Source organism: Polypterus senegalus, chromosome 2 (genome assembly GCF_016835505.1).
Source record: "Polypterus senegalus isolate Bchr_013 chromosome 2, ASM1683550v1, whole genome shotgun sequence".
NCBI lineage: Eukaryota > Metazoa > Chordata > Cladistia > Polypteriformes > Polypteridae > Polypterus > Polypterus senegalus.
This window is the reverse complement of record NC_053155.1, coordinates 319,034,953-319,051,275: the sequence shown is the minus strand read 5'-3', so window position 1 is coordinate 319,051,275 and position 16,323 is coordinate 319,034,953. Positions and strand designations below refer to the sequence as shown.

Sequence of the window (16,323 nt, the reverse complement as noted above, 5' to 3'; positions counted from 1 at the left end):
AGGTGATTGTACTTATAAGTCCAAACAGTTCAAGACAAAGCACTTGATGTACTGATTGAGTGAGTTTAGAGCTCTTGGGATGAAACTGTTTGTGAACCGCGAGGTCCGTACAGGAAAGGCTCTGAAGCGTTTGACGTATGAGAGAAGTTCAAATAGACTGCAAGGCTGAGGCAGCGTGTGCTTGATGCTGTATCCTGATAATTCTCTTTCCGATCATCTGCTGTAGAGCTGTGATTCACACTCAGATACAGTGATATAAATACTCTGAGTGGTGCAGTGAGAGTAATATGGAAAAAGATGATCTGCTGTGACAACACCTAATGCGAGCAGCTGAGAGAAGAAGAAGAAGGTGCAGTGAGAGTAACAACACTAAAGCAGTTATGGTATTTGGAATAGTTTGGCCATTCTGTGGACCATTATATTGTTACTGGTTAATTACAATCAGATGCATTAAACTAATAAACAATATGTGGTTAATTTCAGTGTATTTATAAAACCACTTCAGGGATGTGGATCTGAAAAAGAAAGGAAACCACACAGGAACAGTAGCACTGCTTTGACGCTGGGTGCTGCCACTCTGCAAAACTTGCATATGCCAGGGTATGAGGTACAGTGGAAATGTACGTAGCTTTACACCAAGTTTAGGTTTTATACATCGCGATTTGAATGCGGAAACGTTCTTACACAACATTTTTGTGCATACACACTGTTTATACAGGAGGCTCCTGGTGATGCTGCACTTGCCAGCAGAGAGTCGTAGTAGTCCAGACGTGATAAGACCAGTGGTGGGACCAGGAGTTGTGCTGCATATTCTGTCAGAAATGGTCTGATCTTACAGATATTGTACAGACTAAATCTGCAAGACCGAGAGACCCCCAGTAATATGATCCAGGAAGAACAACTGGTCATCAAGAGAATGACAGGTATAGCACTAATATGAGAATCCATGGGCACCTGGACGACAGGTCCTACTGAAGTGGTATACAAGGAGTAGATGAGAGGGCCCAGCACCTGTCCTTGTGGCACCCTTGTACTTGCCTGACATATCTCCTCTCAAGGACATGACAGGTAGAATTCAAACCATCTGAGAAAAGTCCCAGTGTTGCTAGTGTCATAGAGGGTGGCAAGGAGAATCTGATGGTTGACCATGTCGAAGGCAAAGGAAAGACCAAAGAAGATGAGGATGGTTGACGTGGTGGTGGTTTCAACAACAGTCAGGGGCAGTGGCCCCTCTTGAAGACTGACTGGATTTAGGATTGAGCAATCTGTCCGGTAGGAGGGAAGAAGAGATTTGGTTGTATCCCACGTGTTTTTGGATTAATAGGAGAGACTGGTCTGCAATTGCTTACTTGAGATGGGACAAGCGTGGCCTTTATTTTAGTTATTTTGTCCGATATAAAAAATACGAGCAACCACCAAACCATGAAAAACAAATGTCAGGAGTCCAGGAATGAAAGAGACTGCATCTCAGCTGGCATTTCTTTTACTGAACCCTGACGGAGGTGGGTGTCTAAATGATCGCGGACTGCCCTTCCACGACCTCGTCTGAGGCGATCGGCCACATCACAGCTTCTGATCCTGTCAGAATAAAGGCCTGCAGGTTTGTCTTGTCAGAATACATCAAAGGTGATGGCGGCTGCACCTGCCTACTGGACCACATCAATTTTGTATGCTGCAGCAAGAAATCAGGCTGACATCGGTGTGCAGCGAGATGAGCCGGCTGTCATCATTCGCTTTCATCGCAGGAGACTTCCTGAGGGCTGGCAGTGTGCTCTTGGAGTTGAGCGCGTTAATGTGAGCCTCTTCGTAGACACCATCTTTTATGAAACAGCACAACGTTCTTCATCACATTGAGCGAATCTGGGGTGCGTCAGAGTCTGTCCAGTAGCAGTGGGGTGCAAGCTGGCAACCAAATCTGGACAGGCTGCCCGACCACGGCAGGACCCACACCGGCAAACACTGACGCTTGGAAAATTTAGAATGGATGATCACCCCATACCTGTACATTTTAGGGGCATCAAATGAGAATGTGTCTTCTGGTCCAATAGCTGTAATAGTTAGGGTTTATTAAAAATGACTTTCCACACGATCCAAAGCGACTTACAAAGGAGGTCAACATTTTTGAATAAACATCAGTATGGGGACTGTTTGGAAAATGAATGTGACAGGACAAGGTGACAGAAATGATGATCACAAGTGCCGAGCTCAGAACAAAACACAAGCAAGTTACCATTTCTAGGTTATGAAACTTAACAGCGGGTATTCCTGGTGGGTCGCTGCTCATTGTACCTGTCCATCTGGCCAACATTTTGTCTGTTGAGCATGTGGGGCGCACATTCTGTGGTGTCCAGTTCTGAGTCTGAACAGGATCTCCTAGTCAGCTCTGGTCAGGTAGTTAGTAGCCGTCATTCTGGTTCTAAGTTTGGGTGCAGCTGTCACCATTTCTTTTGGCACCAGGGGTCTTGACGATGGCCTTTTCCTCATCATACCAGACCCCTGTATTGTCCTGGTCCAGCTGACCCGTCAGCCACTTCATTTCCATCGACGCCATGGTGTTCAGGAACCCACTGGATTCACTGGTCTGGTTACTTCTAACACGGTGGATGCGAGTGCATTCAGTTTCTTGTTCCAGGGGTCCTTAAGTGCAGTCAACACATAAAGGACATCAGTAAAGATGATCCCTCGCTGGCCTGCCTTGTCTTGATGTCCCGTGATACGGGCTGCTGGTGCACATAGAGCTTCTACCTCTGCCCTTAAAGTGGTCTGGTGCCACTCAGACTCCCACTATCATAGGGGCATTTGATTTGTTTATTTGTTTGGTGGGGATACCAGGAATGCACCCTTACTTGGCCCAATTCGCACTCCCTCACACAGACATGGAGTACAGCTTTTTCTTCTTCTTTCGGCTGCTCACATTAGGGGTTGCCACAGCGGATCATCTTCTTCCATATCTTCCTGTCCTCTGCATCTTGTTCTGTCACACCCATCACCTTCATGTCCTCTCTCACCACATCCATAAACCTTCTCTTAGGCCTTCCTCTTCTCCTCTTCCCTGGCAGCTCTATCCTTAGCATCCTTCTCCCAATATACCCCTCATCTCTCCTCTGCACATGTCCAAACCAACACAATCTTGCCTCTCTGACTTGTCCTCTGTCCTCATTTCTATTCCTGACCATCTTTGTCATGCCCAATGTAAATCTTAGCATCTTTAACTCTGCCACCTCCAGCTCTGTCTCCTGTGCCACCGTCTCCAGCCCATATAACACAGCTGGTCTCACTACCGTCCTTTAGACCTTCCCTTTCACTCTTGCTGATACCCGTCTGTCACAAATCACTCCTGACACTCTCCTCCACCCACTCCACCCTGCCTGCACTCTCTTCTTCACCTTCTCTTCCACAATCCCTGTTACTCTGTACTGTTGATCCCAAGTATTTAAATTCATCCACCTTCACCAACTCTACTCCCCTCATCCTCACCATTCCACTGACCTCCCTCTCATTCACACACATGTATTCTGTCTTGGTGGTCCTACTGACCTTCATTCCTCTCCTCTCTAGAGCAGATCTCCAGCTCTCCAGGGTCTCCTCAACCTGCTCCCTACCATCACTACAGATCACAATGTCATCAGCAAACATCACAGTCCATGGAGACTCCTGTCTAATCTCCTCTGTCAACCTGTCCATCACCATTGCTAATAAGAAAGGACTCAGAGCTGATCCCTGATGTAATCCCACCTCCATCACTCCTACCACAGACCTCACCACGGTCACACTCCCCTCTTACATATCCTGTGCCACTCTTACATACTTCTCTGCCACTCCCGACTTCCTCATACCATACCACAGCTCCTCTCAGTCACCCTGTCATTTGCTTTCTCCAGGTCCACAAAGACACAATGCAACTCCTTTTGGCCTTCTCTATACTTCTCCATCAACATCCTCAGAGCAAACAGACATGGAGTACAGCAAATCAAATAAATAACTAAGAGATAGATTAAATGAAAAGGAAATATAAGCAACAGATTAGCAGATAACAATCCTCTTATCCTACGGCGATAACAAATACAAAACGCAACAATCAACACTCATGACAACGTCCATAAACCAGTCCCACATATCCAACGCAATGGGAACTTGGAGAGTGGCAGATCCTGTCAACTGTTCATAGATAGGGTTAGGGGTAGGGGGTTCAAATATAAAGTTTGTCCTACCAGTTCTGAAGCAATATGGCATGAGGAGGTGCGTGAGAGCGTTCAACAACATTTATTTCTATCGCACGTTTTCATACAAATGATGGAGCTCAAAGTGCTTTACAAGATGAAGAAAGAAAAACAAGATTAGTCAATACTAATTAACAAAGAATAAGGTAAGGTCTGATGGCCGGGGAGGGCTGGAGAAAACAAAAAAACAAAATCTGCAGGGGCTTGCGAGGCCACGAGACCACCCAACTCCTCTAAAATAAATGATCTCAATCAGTCCTTAGGGTTTTCATGCTTCACGTTGAAGAATCTGATGATGATGATGGTCATGTGGACATCTGGCCTTCAATCCATCAATGTAGGGACTGTATGGCGCCCTGATCAGGGGGTAGTGGTGCAGATCACAGAAAACTGGAAAAAGAACAGCAGAGAAAGTAGGGGTTAGTAGAGATTGCGGAGATATGATAAAAATGATAATTCAATGCATATACAGAATATCAGGGTTACACTAAAATAAAGCGGTGAGAAAGCCATGTTACAATAATGAGTTTTTACCAGTTTGTTAAAGTGTCCACCGTATCAGCCTGGCGAATTTCTATCGATCAGCTATTCCAGATTTGTGGTGCATAACAGCAGAAGGCCGCCTGCCCGCCTCACCACTTCTTTTAAGTTTAGCTCTTGGAATTCTAAACGGACCCTCACTTGAAGATCTGAGGTTAAGATTTGGAGTGTAAGGTGACAGACGTTCCGATATAGAAGATGGAGCAGATTATTAAAGGCTTTGTAAACCATCAGCAGTATTTGAAAGTCAATTCTAAATGGCACAGGTAACCAGTGTAGTGACGCTCAGACTGGGGTGACGTGCTCGGATTTTCTTTTCCTAGTTAAGATTCTAGCAGCTCCATTCTGCACCAGTTGTAACTGATTGATGTCTTTTTTGAGTGGTCCTGAGAGGAGTGCGTTACAGTAATCTAGTCGACGGAAAACAAAAGCGTGAACTCATTTTTCATCATTTCCAAAGATACAAGGAGTCTAATTTTTGCTATATTTTTAAGTGAAAAAGTGCTGTCCTAGTGATGTGATTAACATGTGATTTAAAATTCAAGTCAGAGTTAATAGTTACCCCTAAAGTCTTTACCTCCATCTTAACTTTTAAGCATAACGGATCAAGTTTATTTCTAATACCCTCACTATATCCATTTTAGCCAATCACTAAGATTTCTACTCAGAAACACAAGTGAGAGATTAGGGTCAGTGAATCAAAAGAGTCGGGGTCATCAGGCGCCACTGATAAATACAGTTGTGTGTCATCAGCAGAGCTGTGGTAGCTCACGTTACGCCTTCAGATAATCTGAGTCATGGAGATTGAAAAGAACAGTGGACCCTGGATAGACCCTTGTGGGCCACTATATAGAATATCAAGGGTCTTTGAAGTGTAATCACCACAAATAACAAAGACTTTTCTACCTGTTAAGTGAGACTCAAACCAATTTAAGACCCTGCCAGAGAGGCCCACCCATTAAGAATATTGTGACCAATGGTGTCAAATGGGGCACTCAGATCTAAGAGGAAGCATGATGTGGTGAGACAGAATTCATATCCAATTAAAACATTAATCTGGGGCCACCACATATAATTCAAACAGGAGAAACAGTGATGGCACTGACAGACAGACCACCGTGATTCTTCCTCCTCTACGTCTTGCCGGTTCCTCCAGTTAAAGGGCCCGCCTTCTTCCCAGCCACCCCTGCACCCTACAAAACTGTCCAATGGTGCAATACCCAAGGGGCAGCTGGGATATGCAGTTCCCTAATCTGTAGCACCCTTAAGTTGATGGAGTATTCACAGGCTGCAATGGGGATGAAGGCCTCATGTCCAGTGAACCAACTGTACACTCCTCCTCCTCCTCCTCCATCTTTTGTTGCTTCACCAGCAGGCGTGCCTTCGGTGTTCTTCAGGGTATTTGCACCAGATGTTTTCCAAGGTCTCTTCCCTCAAGAAGTCAGCTCTGATAATTGAAGCTGTACCTTATCAGTCTCCCTTTGGTTGGTTTGTCTCATTTGTACACATATTGGGGGGTTCTGTATATGTGGCCAGAGTGGTGGCTCTGAGGCAAAGGATCTGCACTGGTAATCCGGTCGAATCCCATAAATGCCAAAAATGACTCTACTTCGTTGGGCCCTTGAGCAAGTCCCTTAACCTGACATTGCTACGTCTTGGCTATGACATTAATCTGCCTGAACATCTTATGGGTTGGTGGCAGAATTGGCACTCCAGCCACCATAAAAAAAACTCCCACTGTCCCATTCCATCTGAACTGGTGTGGTGCTGAGGTGTCACCCGTCGTACGGCTGTCCTCGGGTCCTAATCTGGGATCCTGAGTTGGTTTGTCATGTGGTGGGTGCGCCTGCTCCTAACTACCCTCTCTCTCTCTCTCTCTGTATATGTTCTGTATGCTTGTGTGATGAGGCCACCTGACTTGGCACTTTTACATTCGGTGGTCTTCCAGATATTGTATGCCTGTGGGGTGATTTGGTGTGCCACTCATGGCTCCATCATATACAGTATCACCTTCACCCATGATAACTCGGTTTGGCAGGGGGGGCAGCTCTGTGGATGTTCCAAATGTCTTCCATTTAAGAATTATGGAGGCCACTGTGCAACTGGGGGCATTCAATGGGACCAATGCCTTCTCAGATCTGTGCTTCAACACAATTGGGTCTCTAACCTCAGCAGGAAATTCCTTCAACCCCCAAGATTTGGTGTTTCCTCAACTGTGGGAAGGCCTTTCCAAACTGGGTCCCATTGATTGAGTTGACCACAGGTGGACTCTAAAGAAGCTTCTAGAAATGATGATCAGCAGAGCGAGATGCACGCGAGTCATAACAAAGGGTCTGGATACTTGTGGACTAGTGGATGGCATATTTCAGTTATTTGTTTTAAGCAAATTTGTAACCATTTCTAAAGTCCTTTTTAGCTTTGCCATTCTGTGATGTTTGATGAAGGAAGAAGTGAATTAGATAGATAGATAGATATATAGATAGATAGATAGATAGATAATGAAAGGCACTATATGATAGATAGATAGATAGATAATGAAAGGCACTATATGATAGATAGATAGATAGATAGATAGATAGATAGATAGATAGATAGATAGATAGATAGATAATGAAAGGCACTATATGATAGATAGATAGATAGATAGATAGATAGATAGATAGATAGATAGATAGATAGATAGATAGATAGATAGATAATGAAAGGCACTATATGATAGATAGATAGATAGATAGATAATGAAAGGCACTATATGATAGATAGATAGATAGATAGATAGATAGATAGATAGATAGATAGATAGATAGATAGATAGATAGATATGTGAGAGGCACTACATATTAGATAGATAGATACTTTATTAATCCCAAGGGGAAATTCCCATACTCCAGCAGCAGCATACTGATAATAACAATATTAAATTAAAGAGTGATAACAAAAGCAGTGCAAGTTAAAAAAATGCAAGGTAGAGAGAGCCAGGCGGGTATAACAGACAATACTTTGTCTAATATTAACGTTTACCCCCCCTGGGTGGAATTGAAGAGTCTCATAGTGTGGGGTCTCCTCAGTCTGTCACTGAAGCTGCTCCTCTGTCTGGAGATTATCCTGTTCAGTGGATGCAGTAAATTCTCCATGAATGAAAGGAGTCTGCTCAGCGCCCGTCGCTCTGCCACGCATGTCAAACTGTTCATCTCTGTGCCTACAATAGAGCCTGACTTCCTCACCAGTTTGTCCCTCTTCTTTATGCTACCTGCCCAGCACACCACCGCGTAGAAGAGGACGCTCACCACAACTGTCTGATAGAACATCTGCAGCATCTTATTGCAGATGTTGAAGGACGCCAGCCTTCTAATGAAGTATAGTCGGCTCTGTCCTCTCTTACACAGATCATCAGTATTGGCAGTCCAGCCCAGTTTATCATCCAGCTGCACTCCCAGGTATTTATAGGTCTGCACAGTCACCTCTGATGATCACGGCGTCCATGAGGGTCCTGGTCCTCCTAAAATCCACCACCAGCTCCTTGGTTTTGCTGGTGTTCAGGTGAAGGTGGTTTGAGTCGCACCATTTAACAAAGTCCTTGATTAGGTTCCTATACTCCTCCTCCTGCCCACTCCTGATGCAGCCCACCATAGCAGTGTCATCAGTGAACTTTTGCACGTGGCAGGACTCCGAGTTGTATTGGAAGTCTGATGTATGTTGGCTGAACAGGACCAGAGAAAGTCCAGTCCCCTGCGGTGCTCCTGTGCTGCTGACCACAATGTCAGACCTGCACTTCCCAAGACGCACATACTGACGTCTGTCTGTAAGATAGTCCACGATCCATGCCACCAGGTGTGAGTCTACTCCCATCTCTGTCAGCTTGTCCCTAAGGAGCAGAGGTTGGATGGTGCTGAAGGCGCTAGAGAAGTCCAGAAACGTAATTCTTACAGCACCACTGCCTCTGTCCAGGTGGGAGAGGGATCGGTGTAGCATGTAGATGATGGCATCCTCAGCTCCCACCTTCTCCTGGTATGTGAACTGCAAAGGGTCGAGGGCGTGGCGGACCTGTGGCCTCAGGTCAACGTCATAAAAGATAAAACCGTGAAGGGTCCGAAGACTTTTTCAGCCGTGTGATGGACTCTTTGTAGCTGTAAGTAGGTGGGCTACTGTATATGGGGCGACATTTACAGCTGTTACTAGTCATGATGAGTCATCATCAACAGCACGCCAGTTATTTACCTTCCATCTTGTTTTTGATGTCAACAGGTACGGTGCTGACACTTAAAGGAGCAGTGCTGACGTTTTCCTCCTTGGACTACAATGGCGCGCTGATTCATCCCCCTTATGAAGTGTGGCGGGATCTTAACAGCTCGGAGGACGAAAAGCTTCGCCGCCGGAAACTCGTCAATTTCTCACCATCTTCGTCTCAGGATACGGGGGATTATCAGTTTGCGGTGGTCTGTTCAGAGAAACAAGCCAAAGTTTTTGCCCTGCCTTCCTTCACATGTCTGTACGTGCACAGCATCACGGAGGCCTCGTTCGTCCTGAGGGCCGACATCGTCACGTTTTGCAATAGCGTCTGCCTGGCTTGCTTCTGCGCAAATGGACACATCATGGCTCTAAGGTAATGTTTTACAAACTACTTTCAGGATACTGGCTCTAACACGTCCTACATGTCGAAAACGGGATTGAAATTTATTTAGAATGTATAATGGAACCTGTTTGTGTGTCATTAATTTCACAGCAGGGGTGTCTGTTCATGCAGCAGAAAAACTGGAAATAGGAAAAAGAAAATTATTGAGTTTTAGCCAAAAGTTTGAACTGGCCCCAAAATAAACAAAAAACCTGATCAGGCGAAGTCTGGGCCTCACACCAGTCAGCCTATTCCCAAACCCAATTGGCAGGTTTTTTTGGTCCAAACAGGACTAAAATTGGGCTCAGGCTTATTCAAAAATTCCATTTTGGAGACAGGATAACTGTAAACCTCTGGCTTATGGAAAAAATTAGCAAACAAAAATCCTGATCAGGAGAGGCCTAGGCCTCACACCAGGCAGCCTATCCCCAAACTCAAATGGCAGGCTTTTTTGGCCCACAAAGGAATACAATTGGGCTCATGCTTATTCGAAAATTAAATTTTGGAGACAGGATAACTATAAAACTTTTGGCTTATGGGAAAAATTAGCAAACAAAAATCCTGATAAGGAGAGCCCTGGGCCTCATACCAGTCAGCCTATCCCCAAACCCAAATGGCAGGTTTTTTTGGTCCAAACAGGACTAAAATTGGGCTCAGGCTTATTCAAAAATTCCATTTTGGAGACAGGATAACTATAAAACTTTTGGCTTATGGGAAAAATTAGCAAACAAAAATCCTGATAAGGTGAGCCTATGGCCTCATGCCAGGCAGCCTATCCCCAAACTCAAATGGCAGGCTTTGTTGGCCCACACAGGAATAAAACTGGGCTCAGGATTATTTCGAAAATTCAATTTTGGAGACAGGATAACTATAAAACTTTTGGCTTATGGGAAAAATTAGCAAACAAAAATCCAGATAAGGAGAGCCCAGGGCCTCATGCCAGGCAGCCTATCCCCAAACCCAAATGGCAGTTTTTTTTGGTCCAAACAGGACTAAAATTGGGCTCAGGCTTATTCAAAAATTCCATTTTGGAGACAGGATAACTGTAAACCTCTGGCTTATGGAAAAAATTAGCAAACAAAAATCCTGATCAGGAGAGGCCTAGGCCTCACACCAGGCAGCCTATCCCCAAATGCAAATGGTAGGCTTTTTTGACCCACACAGGACTAAGATTGGGCTCAGGCTCATTCGAAAATTCAATTTAGGAGACAGGATAACTACGGGAAAAATTAGTAAACAAAAACACTGATCATAAAATTGCTTATATTAATTTTATCTTTTAAAAAAATGTAAAATCCTTTTTGAGGAAAGCATTAATTGAAATAATCACAAATGAAAGCCCAAAAAGTCAAGGCAGTGAAAAAACTGAGCACAACTAAGTCAAAGGGGTTGCTTTATTTACAGGAATTCTCCACCTACCATTTTTTTGTTGTTGTTATTTAGCTGTCTTTATGCAGCTGTCGCCGTTAGCAGCCATATGTGGAGCTGTCCCTATGCAGTTATTGTGGAAGTAATTTAATGGACAACCCCGTCAGGTGTCCAGTCCAGGTAGTGAACACAGGCAGGAGAAAGCATCAATCATTCTTCTTTAGTATCCCAGTCTTGCAAGAGGCAACACTCGCAGCACGTTTTATTAGCAAGAGCTACAAAGGAAAGGCGCGTCCTCCGGCCTCTGTTTATACAATTCATCGATCAGATCCCAATTCTAAGGAATTCATGACATCATCAGAAAACCTTCAACGTGATTGGTTACACTCAGTTTCTAATGGGACGTGACAAACATTGATACCTTAAATATCCTCAATTAGCTCCGCCCCCTGATTGATTGACAGTCCTGTTAGCGTTGAGTTTTCAGGAGTGTACCAGGGTGCTCATTCATTTTCATTCTGAACCCCAAGTTTGCTATCAACAGGAACCTTGGCCCGAGTATAACAACAAAACAATGATTACGCCTTAAAATAGGACATTTTCTCTGAAGCTTTATATAATTTTTTTGCTGTAACATAACTAAATTTCTTTTATCATAGTCAAAAATAAAATAACGCCTTAAGACTTTAAGCATAAAAACATGAATACACAAGCACAAACGATAATAAAGTTGGGCTGCTTTGAACAACTACCTGGTCACCTGCTGTGTGCAAATTCAATTCTTACAGTTGTATTACAGTATTGGTTTTCACAAACAGTGACATCTGGGGATCTCGGAGGCCATGGAATGTCACCGTTGCGTGAAATGATGTGCCTTCCAAGAACAATCGTCGAATAGCTGCCATCGATATATCAGGCAGTATGTGAAATGGCTCCATCAGGGGACTTCTTTTCTGAGGCTGAACCCGTTTCTTTGAAATTACGCACCCGTGTTGTAATCTCATGAGCAGACGAGACACCCGCTCTAACTGGTAATGACGCCAAAATTCACACTGTCACCATTCTTATAAAAGCCTCTCACAGTGAACAATCATTGCGCACCACTCCGCTGCTCCATTATAATGAATGGCAAGGGGTCCTAACTGAGGTCACATTGGTCCCAAACAACTGGCCACGACCCGGGATCGCCAACACCCAGGTCCAAAATTTCCCCTTTTTTCTGCGCTAGCCTGTATTATAAAGGCACCACAGCACTGAGACTCACAGCTTTTAACACCACCTCATTGTCCCGTAAACCTCTGCCAGTTTTGTAGCCATCCCCACATTACACCTTGAATTCCAGCCTTCCGGCCCCTCATGTGGGACCTCATCTGTAGCCTTCTGGTAATCCATCCATCCATCCATTATCCAACCTGCTATATCCTAACTACAGGGTCACGGGGGTCTGCTGGAGCCAATCCCAGCCAGCACAGGGCGCAAGGCAGGAACAAACCCCAGGCAGGGTGCCAACCTACCACAGGGCACACACACCCAAGCACACACTAGGGACAATTTAGAATCGCCAATACACCTGACCTGCATGTCTTTAGACTGTGGGAGGAAACCCATGCAGACACGGGGAGAACATGCAAACTCCACGCAGGGAGGACCCGAGAAGAGAACCCAGACGGGTCTCCTTACTGCGAGGCAGAAGTGCTACCCACTGCGCCACCTTGCAACCCTCTGGTAATCCAGAGGTGTCAAACTGTTTCAATAACCAGGAAGGGGGCACGTTCTTCTGCAGGGCTCTCTACCTATGAATGGCTTGTTCCTCTGACGTCGACCGTACGTTCAGCTGCTTTTCTTTGATTGTTTTTTTGTCCTTTCAGCCTGCCCAGTCTCCGGCCATTGCTGGATATCAACTACTTGCCTTTGACCGACATGAGGATCGCACGCACCTTCTGCTTCACGAACGGAGGACAAGCGCTGTACCTGAGCTCTCCAACAGAGATCCAGCGCATCACATACAGCCAGGACATGTGTGATAACCTGCAGGTACGGCTCACTGGGTGGGGCTTCTGCTTCAATCGGTGTGTCCTGTTTGTCACCGTGTCACCAGGGTTTAGATCTGGGAAAGCTAGTATGGGGACCAATAACCAGTGGAGCAGTAGAGGAACCAGCTTCTCAAAGGATTTGAAAAACAGTCCAGAGTTGTAGCCCATCCATCTGTTCAGAGGAGGGTGTTGTAGGGAAGACGAAGTGAATCCCAGCAATACAATATATCACTGGTCTACAAAAAAAAAATTTGTTTGCCACTGGAAACTTCAGAGAGGCTCTTCATTGCGTATTTTACACTGATCTCATATATGATAAGCTAGCAGCTCAGGATTTTGAGATGCACATCATTGATGTTTTGACACTTTTGAATTTCAATATAAGATATCAACACGATATCTGGAGTTTGGACTCTCTTTGTCCCACCAAAATTGTTTTGATGTGTTTATTCAGAAAACAAACCAGAAGACGATACCAGGGACACGTTAAAGTATATTTATGTGTGACCCGACATTTGGCCGATAGACATATGCACGCCGACAAAATAGTGGCGATTAAAACGCGCCGACAAAATCGCGAAAGTTTCATTAAACATGAATTACTAGTTTAAAGCATATATAATAGTGTTTATTTTAGAAGTCAATATTATGAGACGCGGCCTGCCATCAGCATGGCACGCAGATAGTCCTTAAGATCACGCCCTGCATATGTAGGAAGAATTGCTGCAAGGGCATCCCACTCTCTTGGCCTTGTGGTATAGCGGGTCCACAGCTCGTTTAGCAAAGGGCGTTTTTAATAAATAATCACCGCTCTCGCGGCGGCTTAGCGAGGAGTCGTTGGGCCATAGCAAGCCACGGGGCGGTTCTGCGGTGTGGCCGTTTCTCACCGAGTGCACAGGTAAGGACCTGCCCACATCTGTGATTCGTTCCCGTGGCCAATGGGCTGCTATGGCCCCTCGCTCTTTTAAAAGAAGTGCGAGTTAGTGATGGGAAGATCGGATCATTTTACCGACTTGGACCTTTGAGTCTCGTTCAGCAAAATGAACGAATAATTTTTCGAGTCATTTCGTTCAATTCTGTTTCCGGCTCAGGCTGAGTTGGTTAAGCTTATGGGGCTGCCACGTGATGAACGAACAACTCGAAAAACCCGAAAACTCGAAACAGGTGAATCAATTCCAATACAGAAACTATAGGAAGTTGCGCAAATGCACGAATCACTCCAACGAGACGACTCGTTCTTCCCGAGTCACATTAAAGATTCGTTCAAAAACAACCCATCACTAGCGCGAGTCGGTTAGGAGGGATGTTGAGAATGAAACGAAAGAAGGAGAAAGGACGGAGGTTACCGGGAGCGAGAGAGGAAGCAGGTCGGTGCGAGAGAGAGAGAGAGCCGCGAAGAGCGGGCGGGCGAGCGAGCGAGCGAATGAGTGCTCTGAGTGACCTGGGGCCTCCTGTATGAACGGTGCATACGTACAGAAATGTTGCGTAAGAACTCTTCCACGTTCAAATCGCGATGTATAAAACCTACACTTGGCGTAAATCCACGCACTTTTCCACGGTACCTCATGTCTTGTCGTACGCAAGTTCTCCGCTCGGTTTTGCAGACTGGCGGCACCCAGCGTCAAAGCAGTGCTACTGTTCCTGTGTGGTTACTCCTTATTTTCCTGACACGGCTTTATAAATACACTGAAACTAACCGCATATTGTTTATTAGTGTAACGCATCTGATTGTAATTAACTCGTAACAATATAATGGTCCAGGGAACAGCCATAGTAGTCCAAATACCAGACGTGCTTTAGCATTGTTACTCTTCTTCTTCTTCTCCTTCTTCTTCTTCTTGTTGTTGTTGTTGTTGTTAGGAGTTGCCACAGCGGATCATCTTTTTCCATATTCCTCTCACTGCACCACTCGGAGTATTTATATCACTGTATCTGAGTGTGAATCACAGCAGCAGCTGATCAGAAAGAGAATTATCAGTATACAGCTTTAAGGACACGCTGTCTCAGCCACTGCAAAACGTTTTAAAGCCTTTCCTGTACGGACCTCGCGGTTCACAAACAGTTTCATCTCAAGAACTTTAAATGCACTCAATCAAGTGCTCCTTGTAGAACTGTTAGGACTTATAAGTACAATCACCTCACTGTAAACTTGCACTACAGTTATAATATCGCACAACCTGAGCCACTTTATAAAGCGCGTATTTACATATGATGACGATATCATTTTTAAGGTGAAATGCAGCAAAATACGTTTATTATATTATACAGATAAAACTTTAACTTCATTTAAATAATCTTCTTCACTGGGAGTGTCGTGAAGGATAGAATAATTAAACATGTACTACGAAGATATTTCAATGTTCTTTAAACGTTTTGAAGAATCGGCGCTAAGCTTACAGATGGCTTGACGTCTATTACAGAGCTGATTGTGTGGCGATCGGCTACTTGGGGAGAGAAAAGCAAGGACTGCAGTGACGGCTACGCCAATATATATTGAATATAAAACAGAAAGAGAAAATAACAACACAGCTAAAAACGCAGCGACAAATTTCGACAAAAGTTAAATGCTTGTGTCATGAGCACGAGGCGGCTATGCAGTGTCTGCAACATACGTGGCCATCCACCGTGCATAAGCTACCATATTGACATTGGCGAAGGAGCCACCGATTCTTTCTCTGCCCAGTGTCACCACAAGCCAAGAGCCGCCCCTGAGTACTGCTGCAATAAATTATTTCATCGAAGTGAAACACATGTTTAATAATGTGCTTTAACTCCTATCATCATGAAAATGACATCACGTATACATCTCAGTATTTTAGTTATTCAGAGAGCTGTAATATCACGAATGTCATGGACTCTGTGTCCAGTTGGAGGAAGAGAGCCGGTTTAAGAAGCAAGTAGTGATTCACACACACAGAGCACATACGAGTAGAAGATCAAATACAAAACAAAGCATTTAACGTGCTACTTTAATTACGATGTGATTTGAGAAACTGGTTAATTAAACAATTTTAAGATGAAGTTTATGATGTTCTACTAAATGACAAAATAAACTACGTGATTAAAGTGGAAATGTCGAGATTGAAGTTGACATTTCATGTTTTTTCCCCACCGTGTGCCTTTTTTTCTCTGTACCCTAATAAACTTTCATATGACACTCAGACGGTGGGCTTACAACTCTTCTTTTCACGGCAACTTTGATATGTGACTTGTTTTTTATTTCCGGCTCTGTGCAACTTTGTGAACGTGAGCTTTCAAGTTTCTCCAACACGCTATGTCACTCGATCAACTTCATTTTGTTGATCATACCACGGTTTATTTGAACAAATAGTATGTTTTTCCTTTGCCTCCACTTGGTATTCGCTGAAATCGTTATATTTTCCCCCGTGCTTTTCCCATTGTCTTTTCACAGAAGGCTGAGCTTAAGGGCGATTTATATTGATTTGCATATTCAAAGAGGCGTAATTCTGGGAGGATTTGGGGTGTTACAAAATGCGCGTGCACGAGCGTTAGTTTTCACGCTGATCGGGATTTATGTAGCGGAAGAACG

At 44.5% G+C, this 16,323-nt stretch overlaps 1 protein-coding gene across 10 annotated transcripts in view; it reads left to right on the top strand.

Moving 5' to 3' along the window:
- stxbp5l (syntaxin binding protein 5-like) overlaps positions 1-16,323 on the top strand; it is a 565,552-nt gene that overhangs the window by 523,474 nt on the left and 25,755 nt on the right. For all 10 annotated transcript variants that reach the window (XM_039745949.1, XM_039745947.1, XM_039745945.1 and 7 more), the window contains 2 exons: positions 9,006-9,363; positions 12,609-12,774. In XM_039745949.1, coding sequence (XP_039601883.1) covers positions 9,006-9,363; positions 12,609-12,774 — 524 coding nt within the window. The remainder of the gene's footprint in view (positions 1-9,005; positions 9,364-12,608; positions 12,775-16,323) is intronic.